Here is a 16,496-nt window from a genome sequence, read left to right on the forward strand (position 1 = left end):
TGTTCTTCAATTATCTGACTATGGCTGTGACACCCCTCTCAGGGTCATCTCCCCACATTCCCCCCAGCGTATCTCCTTCTATGCTCTTCCTCTTCAGACATTCCTGCTTCTCAGAACCGCCCCCCTCCCTTTTGTAGGAGGTATGAGGGATTGAACCCAGGACCTTGTCCGTGGGAAGCAGGCGCTCAACCACTGAGCTTCGTCTTCACCAAACCAATGAGAGTTGGCTTTTTCATTTGTTTGTTGTGTTTTTTAGGAGATACCAGAGATCAAACCCAGGACCTCGTACACGGGAAGCAGGTGTTCAACCACTTGAGCTACACCCACTCCCCACATGCGCAATCCAATGTGCCAGCATGATGGTCTAAGTTTCAAGAAAGAGCAGTAACACCATCAGTATTTTTGTAGCATGTTGAAACGTGTTTTCTTCCTTTTACAGACAAAAAATGCAAAGCCCCAGGGAAGTTGACTGAATCTCCAAGGTGGTAAGGCCGTGGGAAAGCCAGGACCTTGGGCTCCTAATGCACATTCCTGTCACACACCAGACAGGGGCACCTCCGCCACGGCCCTACGCACAGTATGTCCACATCAAATGTACCAAAGAAAAGCTTGGGAAGAATAGAAGGAGAGCCATAAGAACTTGCAAACATCACCATTCTACTTAATGTTTTCCAAGTAATATAACAACACATTTGTTCACTGTTGATCCAATATTTAATTGACTCTCATTCCAGTTAATATGCACATTTTACATTAAATTTTATGATTACGCAGTTTATTTTACGTAGTGTTTGTATTTCCATCTCCTTTTTAAAAAACTATCTTTTCATGACCAAAGTTGTGAACTTACAAAACAATCACGCACATGTGTAGAATTCCCATACAACTTCACACCATTGTGGAACATTTGTTGCAGATTATGAGATAGTATCATCAGACTATTATAACGATATATTTAAGAATTTTTTGATTACTAGTAAGATCAAGCATTAAAACAGCCATGTGTTGTTCATTAGTTCTTTTGAACCTTTCCAACTTTAAAAAAAAATTATATTCCAGTATGAAAGATACAACAAATAATATAACAAAAACATAAGAATGAAATACGTAGATTTTAAGCATTCAATCTGATGTGTTTTGATCATTGTATTTGCTATGTGAACACCATGTTAAAAAAAAGATAGGGGATATTTCTACCATCCTAAAACATTCCCACGTGCTGGGTTCTAGTCAACTTCCCTACCATATAATGACATATTTTGAAACGGGAGAGTAGTATAGTATATCTTGGTACAGGATGACAGACCACTGTATTTGCCAATGTATTTCTAGCATGTTTTCTTCAAAGTGTGGAGGCAAGGAACACTACTAGTTGTATCGCCCCTCCTCTCTAGAGACCTGGGGTAGGACCAGAGAAGGGGAACCTCAAAACATTTGTAAATGTATCACATCCCATCGGGGCCCAAGACACACTGAAAAAGAGGAAGACTATAAAGCTATTTTTGCCATTCATCTTCCCTTTGTTTTGGAACTCTTTTCCTAGGAAACCCTTTTCTCCCTTGCTTCAATTTGTGCTATTTAAATTCCATCCCCTGTATACTGAAACCTGAACCCATAGGCTACAGCAGCAGTACCTAATGTTTTTGAATGCTTAAGGTTTTAAAAAAATTAAATATGCACCACTGGCTCACTCAATTTTATTATTTATGTAGAGATTATGTATATGTATATAGGTATATACATAACTGCTTATGTGTATATACAAGATAAAAGAAATAGAAATAGAAGCTCTAAAGTTTTCTTTCTAAACCCCAATAGGTTGTCTTGTTTACCTCCTGGGGAATACTCACCCTACTTTGAAAGCCCCACACAATCATCTTAGGAAGTTACAAGACACCAAAATCAAACTTATAACCTAATTTGAAAGGAGTAACTTAAGTCATCAGTGAAATTTAATGCTTCCAAAAACAAATAGGCACCTTGGCTGAGCATTAATTTATTTATAAGCCACATCAACAGCTAAGACAAGTTGCTTTAAGGCAAGCATCTGCTCATACAATTCAATTTAGGAATCTGCATGCTAAATTGGCTGTTTCTTTAGTGCACCTATTTGAAATTTGTAGCAATTAAGCTCGGTATTTAAACTGTAAGGTCATTCCTTGCACCACAGACTCTTAGTAGAAGGACATATATAGACATACATACAAACACATATGTACAGGTATACATATATACAAACATAGATATATGGATACATGTGTGAACTATGTGTACATATGCTTTGCTTTCTTATTTTAAGATGTAGAAATATGTTATTACTTAAAATGAGCAAAGCATGCAATAAAATAGTTATTTTACTCTTTTTAAAAACTTAAAAGAGAAATCCAGTGCCCATACTTATCACACTTTCACTGAACAAATTTCATTAGCTCCAAAGAGTAAGACCCATGTGGATGTTTGCATCCAGTCACCAGGCATATCAGCCACATAGCCACGGATATTTCTTAAAGAACTGAACTAATAACACACTGACATAATCATCAAGTCTCAATCCTTTTATGAAATACCTCTTTATTTCCCCCCAAATAAACCAAAGGGCACTGCCATGAAGGGCTAATTTCATAAAAGGAATTGTGTAGAAAAGGTCATCCAAATGAAATAAATTCTAAATAAAAATTTTAAATAAAAATTATTTCACTAGGAATTGGGCCAGAGTGTAACACTAACTATTAAGGGGGAAAAAAATCACAACTGAATGGAATGAGATAGATACCTTCTTTGATAATTCAGAATAAAAAAATCAAGGAGAATCTGAAACAACAGACTGCTTTGGTGAGATTACTTCATTCCTTTTTTTTTTTTTTTTTTACACAAAGCAAGTTTTAGGGAAAAAAAACTTTTCTTTTTGAATGCATGTCACTATAGTTGACTGTTTTATATTTAGTTTTGTTCGACATTTGGGTTTTGGTTTCATATATCAGTTCATAAAACACATGCTCATTGTGTGTGACATATAAGACATGAAGAAAATATGAAGACAATTTTAAAAATCACTTTTGATTAAAATTCCTAAAAACAGCCATTAATACTCTAATAAATTTGCTTCCAGTCTATATTCACAAAATTACATTGTACAGTTTTGCATCATGTCCTTTATACTTAATATTATACATAAGACTTTTCCCCAAGCTATTAAGTCTCATCAAAACCATGATTTTTGTTGCCAGCATAACATTTCGGCTCTAAGATATGACAAAATTTGTTTTGCCAATGCAAGTTTGGTTGTTTCCAGCACGAGTGTCTAAGATAGGTTAATTTTGTCTTAGTCATCAAGTTGTGTGCTTTTCTCTCTCATTGTTTTTACTGTACAATTTTAATTTTTAAAATATGCAAGCCCTGCTCATACCTTCTTACAACTACAGGTTGTCAAATGGCTCCAGGAAATAATGACCCAGCTATGCCATTATATTTCTATAAAAAAGGATATGTGAATGGAGTTTTCAAAAGACAAATTAACCATTTTCTGAGGCGCATTTTGAAAAATGCCACTCAGGGCAATACACAAAATAAATCTTGAAGTAAACCGATGTTCACAATGCTTGGAATTTCCAAGTGCTCCCTCCACAGAGCACATCTAACCATGGAAGGCTGAAGCCAGCACCGGGGGCCATTGTGCGCCCATGGGACACCTTACTCATTCTCTCCACAATCTCATGTATAGCCAGAAGCAGGGTTTCTCCTCACAAAACGACGCCATTGGGCAGGTGGCACACTTACGGCCCATCTCCTTTGGATGCCTGGTCATGGCTTTCTAAACAAACCAGCCTGGCACATGGGAGGTGCTAGCATTGTCGTCCTCCCCCTGAATGGACCACCTTTTCCTCTTTGGCTGCTTCAGGGAACCCTGCTCTACCCCTACACAAGATGCTCTGCTCTCCTTTCTCAGCACGTGCAGTCCCCTTGCATACCCCAAATTCAGCACAATGATTTGTACCCACATGCCTTTTCCACTCGGCCGGAAGCCCCCTGCTGCCAGCAGCAGCTGTATCCCCTTCGTCTAGGCACTGCAAGTGCTGCCCAGTGCCTCGTCTCCAGAATGAACTCAAATGCACATTTGTTGAGAGAATGCGTACAGTGTAGTGAGGCCTCTTGCAAGGTCACCTGGCGCTACCGCGACAGCTAATTGACCTGCTCGCCTTTGATCCTAGCAGGTATTGGCTTAGCATCACCCATGGGTGTCAAAATAAAACGGCATATAGCATCCTATACTTGTTTCCTTCAAAATGCTAGGGTAGGGGAGTGGTGTAGCTCAAGTGGTTGGGCACCTGCTGCCATTGTACGAGGTCCCGGGTTCGATCCCCAGTACCAATTCTCTTTGGGGGGGTGTGGATGTACCTCAGTGGTTGAGCACCTGCTCCCATGTATGAGGGCCTGGGTTTAACCCCCAGTACCAAAAAGAAAAACAGAGGGGAAAAAATGCAAGGATAGTAGAAAAGAAAATGGTTGTGGAATCTTGGACAAGCTACCTGCTAATTGGACATAGTGCTTGACATCTCTGAGTCACAGTTAATCAATCTGCAAAATGGAGGATCACCTGTTCAAAGTAAGGGTCGTGTGATTAAACGAGGCAATGGACGTAAATGATTTTGCACAATGCCTGATAAGATTATTCTACCCTTTGCTCTCCTTAAGTGACACTGGCAGTGTCACATCAGAGGTCCCAGGTTTGATGGAGACTTGTCACTTATTACAGTGTCCAGGTGGACATTTAGTCTCATCTCAGCACTGGTTCCTGAGCAGTAAGGCAGTGCTAGGTGATGCTTATGACAGAGCTCTGCAGTCAGGTGTCCTGGCTCTGATCTAAGATTCCCCCCTCCCTATGTGACCGGGAGCAAGTCTCTTAAACTCTCTGTGTGAAAGTTTCTTCCCTTGGAAAAGAGCTATTTAAAGAATTCCAAGGGTGCCTGGAGCAGCAAATGCCCTCAACAAACTTGCAGTTCTGAAATGAAGGGGATAAATGCCAGCTAAATGTCTATGGAACAAAGGGGCAGCATTAGGAATTCTGATTCTTCTTAGCATGTGCATGTTATGACTCTAGTCTTTTCATTCTATCTTTTTACCATTCTGGTGTCATTTCAATTTGTACACACACGTTCTTTGAATATATACGGAATTTTAAATAAGATAGGTCAATTTTTTGTATTTTGTTTGGTATACTGACTTGCTAATATCAGAGGGTTTCGTTCTTTTTCAGTGTGTGCTTGTTTTATTAGAGAAGATGTAGGTTTATGGAAAAATCATGTAGAAAATTCAGAGTTCCCATATATTCCCCTCTCCCAAATGCAGTTTTCCCGATTATTAATACTTTGCATTTTGTGTGGTAACTTTATTACAATTGATGAGACAATATTAGTATAATTTTACAATTAACTATAGTCTATACATTAGGGTTCACTATGAACTCCTATGGTTTTTGAATATTTTTATTCTAGTAATCTATATACAACCTAAAATTTCCCCTTTAGCCACATTCAAATATACAAATCAGTCGTGTTAATTACATTCACAGCGTTATGCTACCATCACCACCATCCATTACCAAAACTGTTTCCATTATCCCAAACCGAAACTCTGTACCATTTAAGCATCAATTCAACTCCCCATTCCCCACCTCCACCTCGGCCCCCTGTGACCTGCATTCTGGTTTCTGACTCTATGAATTAGAGCAATTAAAATAATCGAGATCATCCTATATTTGTCCTTTTGTGCCTAACTTATTTCATGCAACAGGATGTCTTCAAGGTTCATCCATGTTACAGCATGTACCAGAACTCCATTCCTTTTTAAAGCTGAGTAGTATTCCATTGCATGTACATATCACATATTTCTCAACCATTCACCTCTTAAGAGAGACTTCGGTTGCTCCCATCTCTGGGCAATTGTGAATAATGTCGCTATGACACTGGAGAGCAAATATCTACTCAGATCCCTGCTTTTGATGGATGTAGGATGACCGAATACCTGAAAGTAACTTCTTGCTGTTGCTAGGACACAAAAGAAAGAATTGAATGTAAAGCAGGAGATGCAACCCTCTCTTTCTGCCAAATTCTGCTTTTGGTGGTCAAGAATATCCCATTGAAACAATGAAGTACGAAAACCAGCTTCAACCAGTTGGCTGGACCTGCGCAGAAGCAGCCCCTTGCTGTCCTGGCTTCAACTTACTTAATTAACATAGTAAATTTCCCACTCAGGGGTGGAGTTATCCTCCCCTTGCTTGATCATGCAATGTATCTGCAAACGTAACTTCCTAAACATACTATCATACAGTGATATAACCACCTATGTGTGGTCATCCATATGCATAAAAACTAATGCATAATCAAAGCAAATGCTAAGTGGTAACTTGGGTATTTAAGCAAGAGTGAAACTGCAGCACGGGAAGTCAGGTCTGAGTCACTGTAGACTGGCCTGGACTCCTTACCTCTGCAGATGTAATAAACGTGAGTTTGCCTAACTCTTGTCTTGAAGTTTTCTTCATGCTATCTCTGGTTATCCAAAAGGGCTCTGCCTTGAGGACTATCACTCTCAATTCTTTTGGGTATATACCTATACAAAGTGAGATGGCTGGGTCAGAGGGTGATTCTATACTCAACGTTCTGAGGAACCGCCAAACTGTTTTCCATACCAGCTACAACATTTTACATTCCTACCAGCAATACACAAGTGTTCCCATTTCTCTACATCCCATCAAATACTGGCAATTTGCCATTTTTTTCCATCTTGAGCATGGTGTATAATTCTTTTCATGTGCTGTTGGAATCAGTTTGGTATGGATTTGTTGAGGATTTTTGCATCTATCGCCATAAGGAGCATGGCTCTGTAATTTTCTTTTCTTGTATTTTTATCTGGCTTTGCTACGAGGGTGATGTTGGCCTCATAGAATGAGTGTTCCCTCCTCTTCAATTTTTTGGAAGACTTTGAGCATGACTGGTATTAATTCTTCTTGGAAGGTTTGCTAAAATTCACAAGTAAAGCCATCTGGTCTTGAGCTTTTCTTTGTTGGGAAGTTTTTGAAGACTGATTCACTCTTTTTACATACTATCGGTCTATTAATATTCTCTATTTCTTCCTGAATCAGTAGCGTGTATGTTTCTAGGAATTTCTCCATTTCCTACACGTTTTCTAATCTCTTGGCTCCTTCTTCCTTTTCCTCCCTACAAATCTGGGAAAGATCAAACGACTTCTCCAAACCCAGCCAGCTAGATTAAATGTTCTTTCAAATTATTTCATGAGGTTGGACCTGGCCATTAGACTAAACTTCTCTGCTCTGGGTGTTGTTCTGGCACCCTGTAGTCTTTGCTGTAATTTGTCTCTATTTGTCATTTAGATCACTGTGGCCTTTTGCACATAAGCTTCAATGCTCCAGGGCTAGCGAATGCCTGGATTTACTTGGCACAACACCAAGCTCTTAACAAATATTTAATGAAAAAACGATAATGAAAAACCTCTTATTAATAAAAAGTGAACAGGGTGACAGAAGCTGTCCTAAGAAACAATTTCTACTGCATTTTTAGTTAGAAAATCAGCTTTAAATGATGAATGCTACTGATTTTCTAAGACTTTGAGTGACTCATATGCCAGAAGACACAATTAAACCCCATGAAAACTGTTTTTACCTTAACTTAGCGGGAAGGGGAAAAGAATTAGACAAAACTGCATAATTATCTCTTATTCCCAACTGTTAGCCAGCCCCCAAACTGTAGCCCACGGATGATAAATGGGCCAGCAAAGCTTCTTAACCATCCACTCATTTTAAATGTCTTTTGTTGTTGTTGTGAAACACTGAAGTGCAGCAATTACAGAGAGCAAGTAAAGACACGCAGAAAGAGAACAGCTATCTAACTGGAATTGGGATTCCAGAAATAAGAATCCTGGATAGGAGTGGGGTAAGGTTTCCTCATTTGAACTGATACATTGATATAAGGTGTTGTAGAGCGGGTGTAGCTCAGTGGTTGAGGGCCTGCTTCGCACATATAAGGTCCCAGGTTCAATCCCTGGTACCTCCAGAAAATAAATAATAAAAAATTAAAAAACAAACCAAGACATTAAGCCCAGGAGGGATCACCCTTCTACTTCTAACTGTATTTTTCTTCCAGGAGCCAAGACAGCTCCTCTTCAGAGTGAAATCTTCCCTTCTCTCTTCATAGTCCAATAAAATGTCTGTTTCTGCTCAGCCAAAGCCCATGGGAGCTTTCCTTCAGGAAAGCAGGCACCCGGACGTTACTGGGTGGATGTGCTCCTGGTCTTTCAGTAAAATTGCATTGCCTGCCCTGCCCTGCACCACGTGTGGCTGGAATGCCAGTTGTCTTGGATAGTTAATTCTTGAGTTTCATTTGGAATGTGTTCTAAATCATTTAATTAATTTTTTCATGGGTAAGAAATCACCGTGCTTTCTGAAGCTGTTACCCATCTTAATTTCCACCGGAGATAAGTAGGCTAAAGCCCCCTCTGAAGAATAGCCATATGATGCCACCACAACCTTCTTATGCCCGCAGCAGAACACGGGGCTCCTGTTTGTCACTTATTATCTCCAAACGAGGATCCAGCTCCTAACCATCCACTTGAAATTGGGGTGGGGGTTAAGACAGTGCAAATACGCATGAGTTCAAACTGCAAACTGACAGAATGGATTTTGGAATCTTCACAGGTTTATGCAAATCACAGACATGCAGGCTTATGGAAAGTGCAATCATCATTGCTCTGTTAAATTTCCATTTTGTTTAAATAGAAACTTATAATTGTAAAAAGACATTTAAACTCATAAGGAAAAATTGCAGCCAAAGGTCTCCTCTCCCTCAATTATGTAAACGGTTCTCTCTTCAAACAGTTGCAATACAGTTCCCATGGTGGCACCACTAGGCCATCTCCCACTGTCTCTGCCCTTCTCTGGCAAGTTTTTCTTTTTTCTATACCACTGTAGAAGCATAAATACTGGCAGACCAATGTTAGAGTAAAGTAAATGACAAGGACATGTACATTATGCATGTCTTAGTTTGCCAAGGCTCCTATGACAAATACGGGAATTTTTTAGTCTCATAGTTTTGGAATCTAGAAATCCAAAATGAAGGTGTTAGCAGGACAAGTTTTCTCAAAACCTGTGGCATTTAGGTGATGGCATGCAGGCAATCAATCTCTCTCTGTCACATGGCCGCTGTCTCCTTTAATCTCTTCCTGGGGCTTCCACTCCTCCTACTCAATTGTCTGTATCTCTTTCTAGATTCTTCTTCTTATAAGAACTCCAGTATATAGATTAAAGCTACCCTAATTCAGCTTGGCCTCATCTCAGTAGGATCTTTGAAGATCTCAAGATCACACCCAGAAGACGGAGGTTTAGGACTTGAACATACCTTTGTAGGGGCTATGAGTCCATCTACAACAACGCATTATTGGATTAATTGGCTGCAACGGGCCATAGACACATGGATTCAATGTGTCTCTTTGCAGTTATAGCTAGGGCTTATGATCTTATGAACATTCAAGACATAGTTACACAAAACACTCTAATCCAAGATATAGTAGGTCTCACATTCAAACAATAGCAGAAATAGTATCAGACATAGTTTCCAGTTATGTTGTTGTGCAAGAAATCATCAATAACAAGGATGTTTCTATCTTTTTTCCTCACAAGTTGTATTTTGAGGTTTGAAAAATAAGAACTGATTGGATCAGCAGTGATGCATTTACATAATCGTCCACAGCTTGTATTGTTTTGATTAAAATTCAGTTTCGATTGCTTCATTTGGAGATTCAGAAAGCTATCCATAATTTTTGGACTCTTGGCATACTCTAAGGTAGCTGAGATTTTTAAATCCCTGCATTTGAAAGTGCTCTTATTTTGAAACATATCCATACCCATACGAGAAGTTGGTCATGATACACTGCATTCTCTGCCTTTAAGAATGGGTATAGGCCTAAAGTCAACAACAACAAAACAGAGCACAAATCTAGACTTCCCAATACCCTAACATTCACCCTTATCATCTCAATTTTTTAAATTCGGGCCAGTTGAATTAGTTGTGTTTAAAATAGCCTTGCATAAATAAATCCACACATGGTACGCAAGCAAATGCCAAAATCTGAAAGTGGTTGGTGGATGGTGTTGATGTCAGTTTCTTGGTTGGGATAATATGCTATAGTTATATAAGATGCTGCTACTGGGGGAAACTTGTTGAAGGATATAGGGGATTGTTCTGTATTATTTCTAAAACTGCATGTGAATCTAAAATTAACTCAAAATAAAAAGGTAAAGAAAACATGCAAGGATGAGAATAATATAGAATACTGATAGGTAGTGTTAAAAATATAGGTATGTATTATGTATCTATACATACACACAGAAAGACTCACATGCGTACACATATACACATAAAAGTCATATATGTATTTTCATACATAAACACACACTATTTCTGTTAGGAAAACTGTGAACCTGTTAACACTGATTGCTTCTGGGAACAAGATCCAAAGAAACCAGGATAGAATACATATTAACTTTTCACAGTATACCTTTCTGCGCCTGTTGAATTTTGTGCTTTTTGCACTACCATACAAAAAATAATTTTTAAGAGTAAGGACAAAATTAAGATATTTCAAATATAAGCCAAAGGAAAAAACAAAACAAGAAAAAACGTAAGATATATAAACATATGAACATATAAAGTCATGATTTCGATATTGGCATCAGCAATTCAGGTGAAAATATAGAAATATAAGTAAGTATCTTACGGCTTGAGATGCAATAAGACAGTCTGCAGTTGATCTTCCTGAAGAGTTGTTTGTTAATTGGCCAGAGAATAAGAGTAAAGAGCTGAATGGTGTTTATTATGAGCCCCGAGGCAATAAATACGTAGCAAAAGACAAGGTGGCACAGGAACTGAGACTTTAGAAATCCAATGAGGTCCATGGTGTGGAGTTGCTTTTCAATGATGAACAACTAACAGCAGCAGAATATTTCCAGAGGGGGAAAAATGGTCCAGGACTCAGGAAAGCACCTAAAACACAAACCAACGTTCAATGTTAGGAAAAATATCAAGAGCTGTTATAATCAAAATCAAAATCAAAATGCTCTTGAAAGAAACACATCCAACTTGAGAGTAAACACATTGTACATTAGTTGATTTACCTGTATTCATCAAGCATTTATATAATGCTTACATATAACCTAAGTCTCGGAATGCCCGATAAGATCCGTACTACTGATCCTCATTTTGTAGACAAGGAAATTGAGACGCTGAGAGGTTAGGCAATTTGCCCAAGATTCTCCAGCTTCCACAGCTAATTAGGGGCTGAGCTGCCTGTCAAGTCCACGTTCATAGCCACTTTGCTATGCTTTCATGCTTCCCCAGGGGCCACATTAGAGTACATGTCTCTGGGCCTTCGCTCTCCCCTTCTCTCCCCTTGTCCTTGGCCTCCAGATCTCAGCTTAAACCTCAGTTTTTCTGGCGAGACTGCCGTGAACGCAAACCTGCCCTGGGCTCAATTATCTCTGACCGGCCTTGGCCTCCAAAGCCCCCGTTCTAGCGTGGCGCTGGGTCCATTCTGCGGTAGCTCGTTTCATTTTTGCCTTGGTCTCCTGGACTTCCCCAGGGCGGGGACCACGATTATCTCAATTGTCATCACTGTCTCCCTAGCACCTCCAACCACTGCAGACCTGCTGTAGAACTGGTGTAGCTTAATGAGTATTTGTGGAATGATTTAATGAACTTTGAGGACACCAGGAAACACAAATGACCACTTGTGAAAGCAAAGAGAACTCACCCCCTGCACATGCACCCACACACTTAAGAGTGCGAAAGCCAGAAAGAAACTCAAAGCATACTTAGTAACCACACTTAAAAAAGTCCCGGGCTATGGGGCTGGGAGACTTCCAGCTCCAAAATGGAATAATGAAATGACTTCACAGTTTGGCAAATAAAGCCTTTGAGGCTAAAATTCATCTAATATTAATATTCATCTAAGATTAATATCTAATATTCATCTAAGATTAATATTAACATTCATCTAATATTCTGATGGAAAAAAACTGTGGAAGGATCATCCACAGCATCCTAGATTGCCCTGGAAACACAGTATCATTTCGTAAACTGTCTCAGGAAGAACTCAAAGTTTAGGACAAACTTTTCTAATAGTTGAAAGACCTTAAACTTTGTTATAATCTTTATTCAAGATAAAAATGGGGGAAAAAATCCCTTTAATAGTTTCACATACATTTTCTCACTGAAAGCCTCATGTGACCCCTGAAATGAGTATTATCTTATTTTTCAGAATAAGAAACTGAGGCAACCCACCCGTTGGGCAGCTACCATAAATGAAACTGATTTTATGACCGAGCCTTAACTTCCAGCTCTTTCTCCTACACCTTGCTGGGTGTTTTGCCTCCCCCCCGCGTGTGAGGTGGGGTTCTTATAAAACTCAGACTCTCAGCAGAGTTTAAAGACCAGCAGCCAGAATTTACCAGAAGGGCAAAAACAGTACAGCCTTCAGTGAAGGTCACAATCACAAACTACGTGAGTCACCTAGGTTGATTTTGAGAAGTCATGAGGTGCACCCTTCTAATGTGTTTACATTTGTTTAGACTCTCTGGAAGGTATTCTGAATTATTCCCTGTTATGGGTTGAATTGTGTTCTCCAAACAGATCTGTTGAAAGATGCTCAACACCATTAGCCATTAGCGAAATGCAAATCAAATCACCTCACACTCACTAGAATGGTTATTATTTAAAAAAAACAACAACAGAAAATAACAAGTGCTGCCAAGGGGTCCAAGAAATAAGAACCCCTGGCATTGTTAGCAGGAATGTAAAATGGTGCAGCTGCCTTGGAAAACAGTTTGATGGTTCTGCAGAAAGTTAAACATAGAATTGTATATGACCCAGCAATCCCACTTTGAGGTATATACCCAAAAGAAGTGGAAGCAGGAACTCAAACAGTACACCAATGTTCATAGCCGCATTATTTCCAATAGCAAAAAGTGGAAGCACCGAAAGTGTTCAGATGAATGGATAAACAAAATGTGGTATACGCATACAACACATACAATGGAATATTATTCCGCCACAGAAAGAAATGGCATTGGTACATACGAGACAACACAGTTGAACCTTGAATGCCTGTAAAGTGAAATAAGCAAAACACAAAAGGATGAATACTGTATGATCTCACTATATAAAATAACTAGAATATGGAAGTTCAGAGAGAGACAAAGTAGATTACAGGTTAGCAGGCACAGGGGTGGGGGTGGAGAAGAGGGAATTAATGCTTAAATTGTGCAGTTTTTACTTGGAGTGATGGGGAAGTTTTGGTAATGGCTGGTGGTGATCATGGCACAACATTGTGAGTATGATTAATCCCCACTGCTTTGTATATGCTACCACAATCGTTTTTCAAAAAATGTATGTTGAAGTCCTAACTCCTGGTACCCAGGAATGTGAACTTATTTGTAACTAGGATCTTTGAAGATGGACTTTCTTAAATTAAAATGGGGTCACACTGGAGTAGGTTTGACCTTTAATCCAATATGACTGTTGTCTTTACAGGAAGGGAAGAAGAGACACACAGAGAGAGAAGAAGGTCACATGTCAATGGGGGCAGAGACTGAAGTCACACTGCCACAAGCCAAGGAACGCGACAGTTGTTGGCCACCACCAGAAGCCAGGAGTGAGGCATGGACTGGATTCTTCCCTGCAGACTCCAGGGGCCCAGGCCTTGATTTGACTTGTAAATTCTAGTGAAGCAGGTTAGTACAGGAAACAGGGAAGGGAGCTGAAACCCGGCGGACAACATGGCGGGCGGACAACATGGCGGGCGGACAACATGGCGGGAGGACAACATGGCAGGCGGACAACATGGCGGGCGGACAACATGGCGACCATGTGGCCTTGAGGCTCTGCCTGGAAACCTCCTGAGGTGAAGGCTGCTGGAAAGATTCCATGAGACCCAGCCATAAGGTCCCATTTGGAACTCTTTCCAGGGTCAAGGGGAAGGCCGGGATAACCCCAAACAGGCCTTCCCACTGGTCCCCTGAGAGTAAACAGGTGGATGGTAAGGCAACCAATCAGAACAGCAAACAGCTGGGCCCCTCCCCAACATTAGGAAGGGGAAGGAGGAAAGGGCTTAAAAAGGCCTAACTTGGGGCTCCATGCCAGCGTCTGCCCTTGCAGCATGCCCAAATTGACGTCCCAGATTGTGGACAGTTCTTTTCTTGTTTCTCAGTAAACTCTTTACTCTCTTGCCTACCCTATGGCATGTCCTTAAATTCTTTTAAGCCAAGAACCTAGAAGCCCAGAACCCCAGAGGGTTCTGCAAACACTAAACAAGACAGGAGAGAGCTGATGCTTTCATCCACCCAGTTTGTGGTGCTCTGTTATGAGATCCCGAGGAAACAAAGGCATTTCTATATTATTTGTGATAGGAAGGAAATGGATAATAATCTTTGGCCCGACTGCTCTGAAATCACTAGCTGAGCTAACATACCCCATTTTCTAAATACCTCAGAAGCACGGTTCTCTGGTTCTGAATCCACAACCCAAAAGGGTCTGAAACATCGCGTCTCAGATGGAGAGAAGCTGGAACTTACACAGACGGTCTGTCCCACAGGCATCTCCAGGTTATAGAGCTCCTCGCTTACTTTCAGGTCTCTAAGCAATAGGTATTAGGCTGACGGGCTGCTCTCTTGTTGCACTTGACTTTTAGAAACCAGATAAATAGGAGTGATTTACATTGGCTTACAAATTGGCTGCAGCCCTGATTTGATGTTGAATATTCATGCAGCTTCTTCATTGTCCTTTGATTAGCCACAAATAGCTTCAACACAATCTGGCCAGAAGACATTTGACTTTTCACTGGGTTTGGGGGTGGGCTAGTGTCTGCATTTTGACAAATCTTTTGCTCTACCCATTTAAGGCTTAGTAAAAAGAAGTCAACTCTCACTGTTAATTGAGGGGATTGAGCACTGCCTTCTGACATTTCCAGTTCATTATGAAGGCATTATGAAGAAAAGTTAAGATTGTTATTCTTTGGGAAATTCCAGGGACCACCATGACCTCTAGTAAAACTCTCGTTAGTACTGCGTGAGCCAAGGATGTAACACAATATTGGTGATGTTTAAGTGGGGGAAATCACAGACAGACAAGCCTTATGGAGAATCAGACAGATAAGCCTTGATTTGTTTGGTTCTTGCATTTTGAATATGCACAATATTTCCTCAAGCCCTCCTCACTAGTCTATTGTGTTGGTAAAAAGTTGGAAGCTCACCTGCCTGGGTTCCAGTTCAACTGCCATCCTGCTTATTCGTCAGTATCTTTGGGTAAATTAACTTTTTTGAATCTCACTTTCTTTATCTATAAAAAGGGATAACAGATTCCAAACAAAATCCCAAGGAGGCTTTTGTGTTGATTTTTGTGGAACAGAAGCTGATTCCCAAATTTATACAGAAGAGCGAAAAAAAAAACAAGAATAGCCAAGAAATCGCCTGAGGAAGAATATGGTGGGACGTGCCAGGAGTTTGCTGAATAACTTAACTGACATTAATCCTAGGGCTGATTATTAAGAGAGAGAGACAGGATTAAATTATTTAGGGAGGGGTCTGTCTATTAGGTGAATAATAACATGCTGTACATCATAAGTTTATTCCAGCTAGAAATTTGGAGGGAACCATCTTTTCATCTTGAGTGAAGGAGAGTTTCCTAATGTGGCGATTAGAAATTTAGGGCCATACTGAGGAAAGATGGTATAAAAATCTAACCAGTGATGAAAACAGATAGAGGAAAACATATTACAATGCTTTCCTCCTTCAGCTTCCTAATTACCTAGAATATGAGAGAACCTTTCCAGTAAACCCATTATATTACAGTCATTTATATGAGGCAAGGAAATGACAAAGAATCTTATGCCATTTCTCAGAATATCAGCAGTAATTTATGGACTTCATACCTCAATTAACTATGATGCTATTTCTATGCCATATTTCTATAACTAAAGATAACCTATCGTCAAGGGCAACTATGAAGAACCCATGTGCTAGAAAAATAAACCAAGATACTGTCTCTTTTGTTAGTTGATTCTTGCCAAATGAAACAGGTGGTTTTCACATCAAAACATGTTTCAAGTGGCATTTAACCTTCATTACTCCTTTTTTCCTGAAATTCACCCACCTGACATTAAGAACCAATCCTAAGGAAATGAAGTGCAGGATTCAGGCCAAATCCCTCCGGATATTTCCTTCCAACATGCTCAAACCAATAAATTGGCTCCAGCAACCAAGAGAACCCAAATACAGGGGCTAAACAAAGATGACACATTTGTGGCTTGAGGAAGAAGGTGGATTATGGGGTGAAAAGCAGAGGGAGAATTCCTACCAGAGAGTTGATTCCAGGCGTATCACAACACAGCGAACTAAGGCAGCATGTAGAAGCGATCGCCAAAACATGAAGGTATTT

The 16,496-nt window shown here is 40.0% G+C and overlaps 1 protein-coding gene across 1 annotated transcript in view; it reads right to left on the minus strand.

The window, feature by feature from the left end:
- Positions 1-16,496, minus strand: part of AGPAT4 (1-acylglycerol-3-phosphate O-acyltransferase 4) — a 171,042-nt gene that overhangs the window by 104,417 nt on the left and 50,129 nt on the right. The window contains exon 3 of the mRNA XM_058289648.1: positions 10,786-11,051. Coding sequence (XP_058145631.1) covers positions 10,786-10,963 — 178 coding nt within the window. The 5' untranslated portion in view covers positions 10,964-11,051. The remainder of the gene's footprint in view (positions 1-10,785; positions 11,052-16,496) is intronic.

Source organism: Dasypus novemcinctus, chromosome 28 (assembly GCF_030445035.2).
Source record: "Dasypus novemcinctus isolate mDasNov1 chromosome 28, mDasNov1.1.hap2, whole genome shotgun sequence".
NCBI classification, from domain to species: Eukaryota; Metazoa; Chordata; class Mammalia; order Cingulata; family Dasypodidae; genus Dasypus; species Dasypus novemcinctus.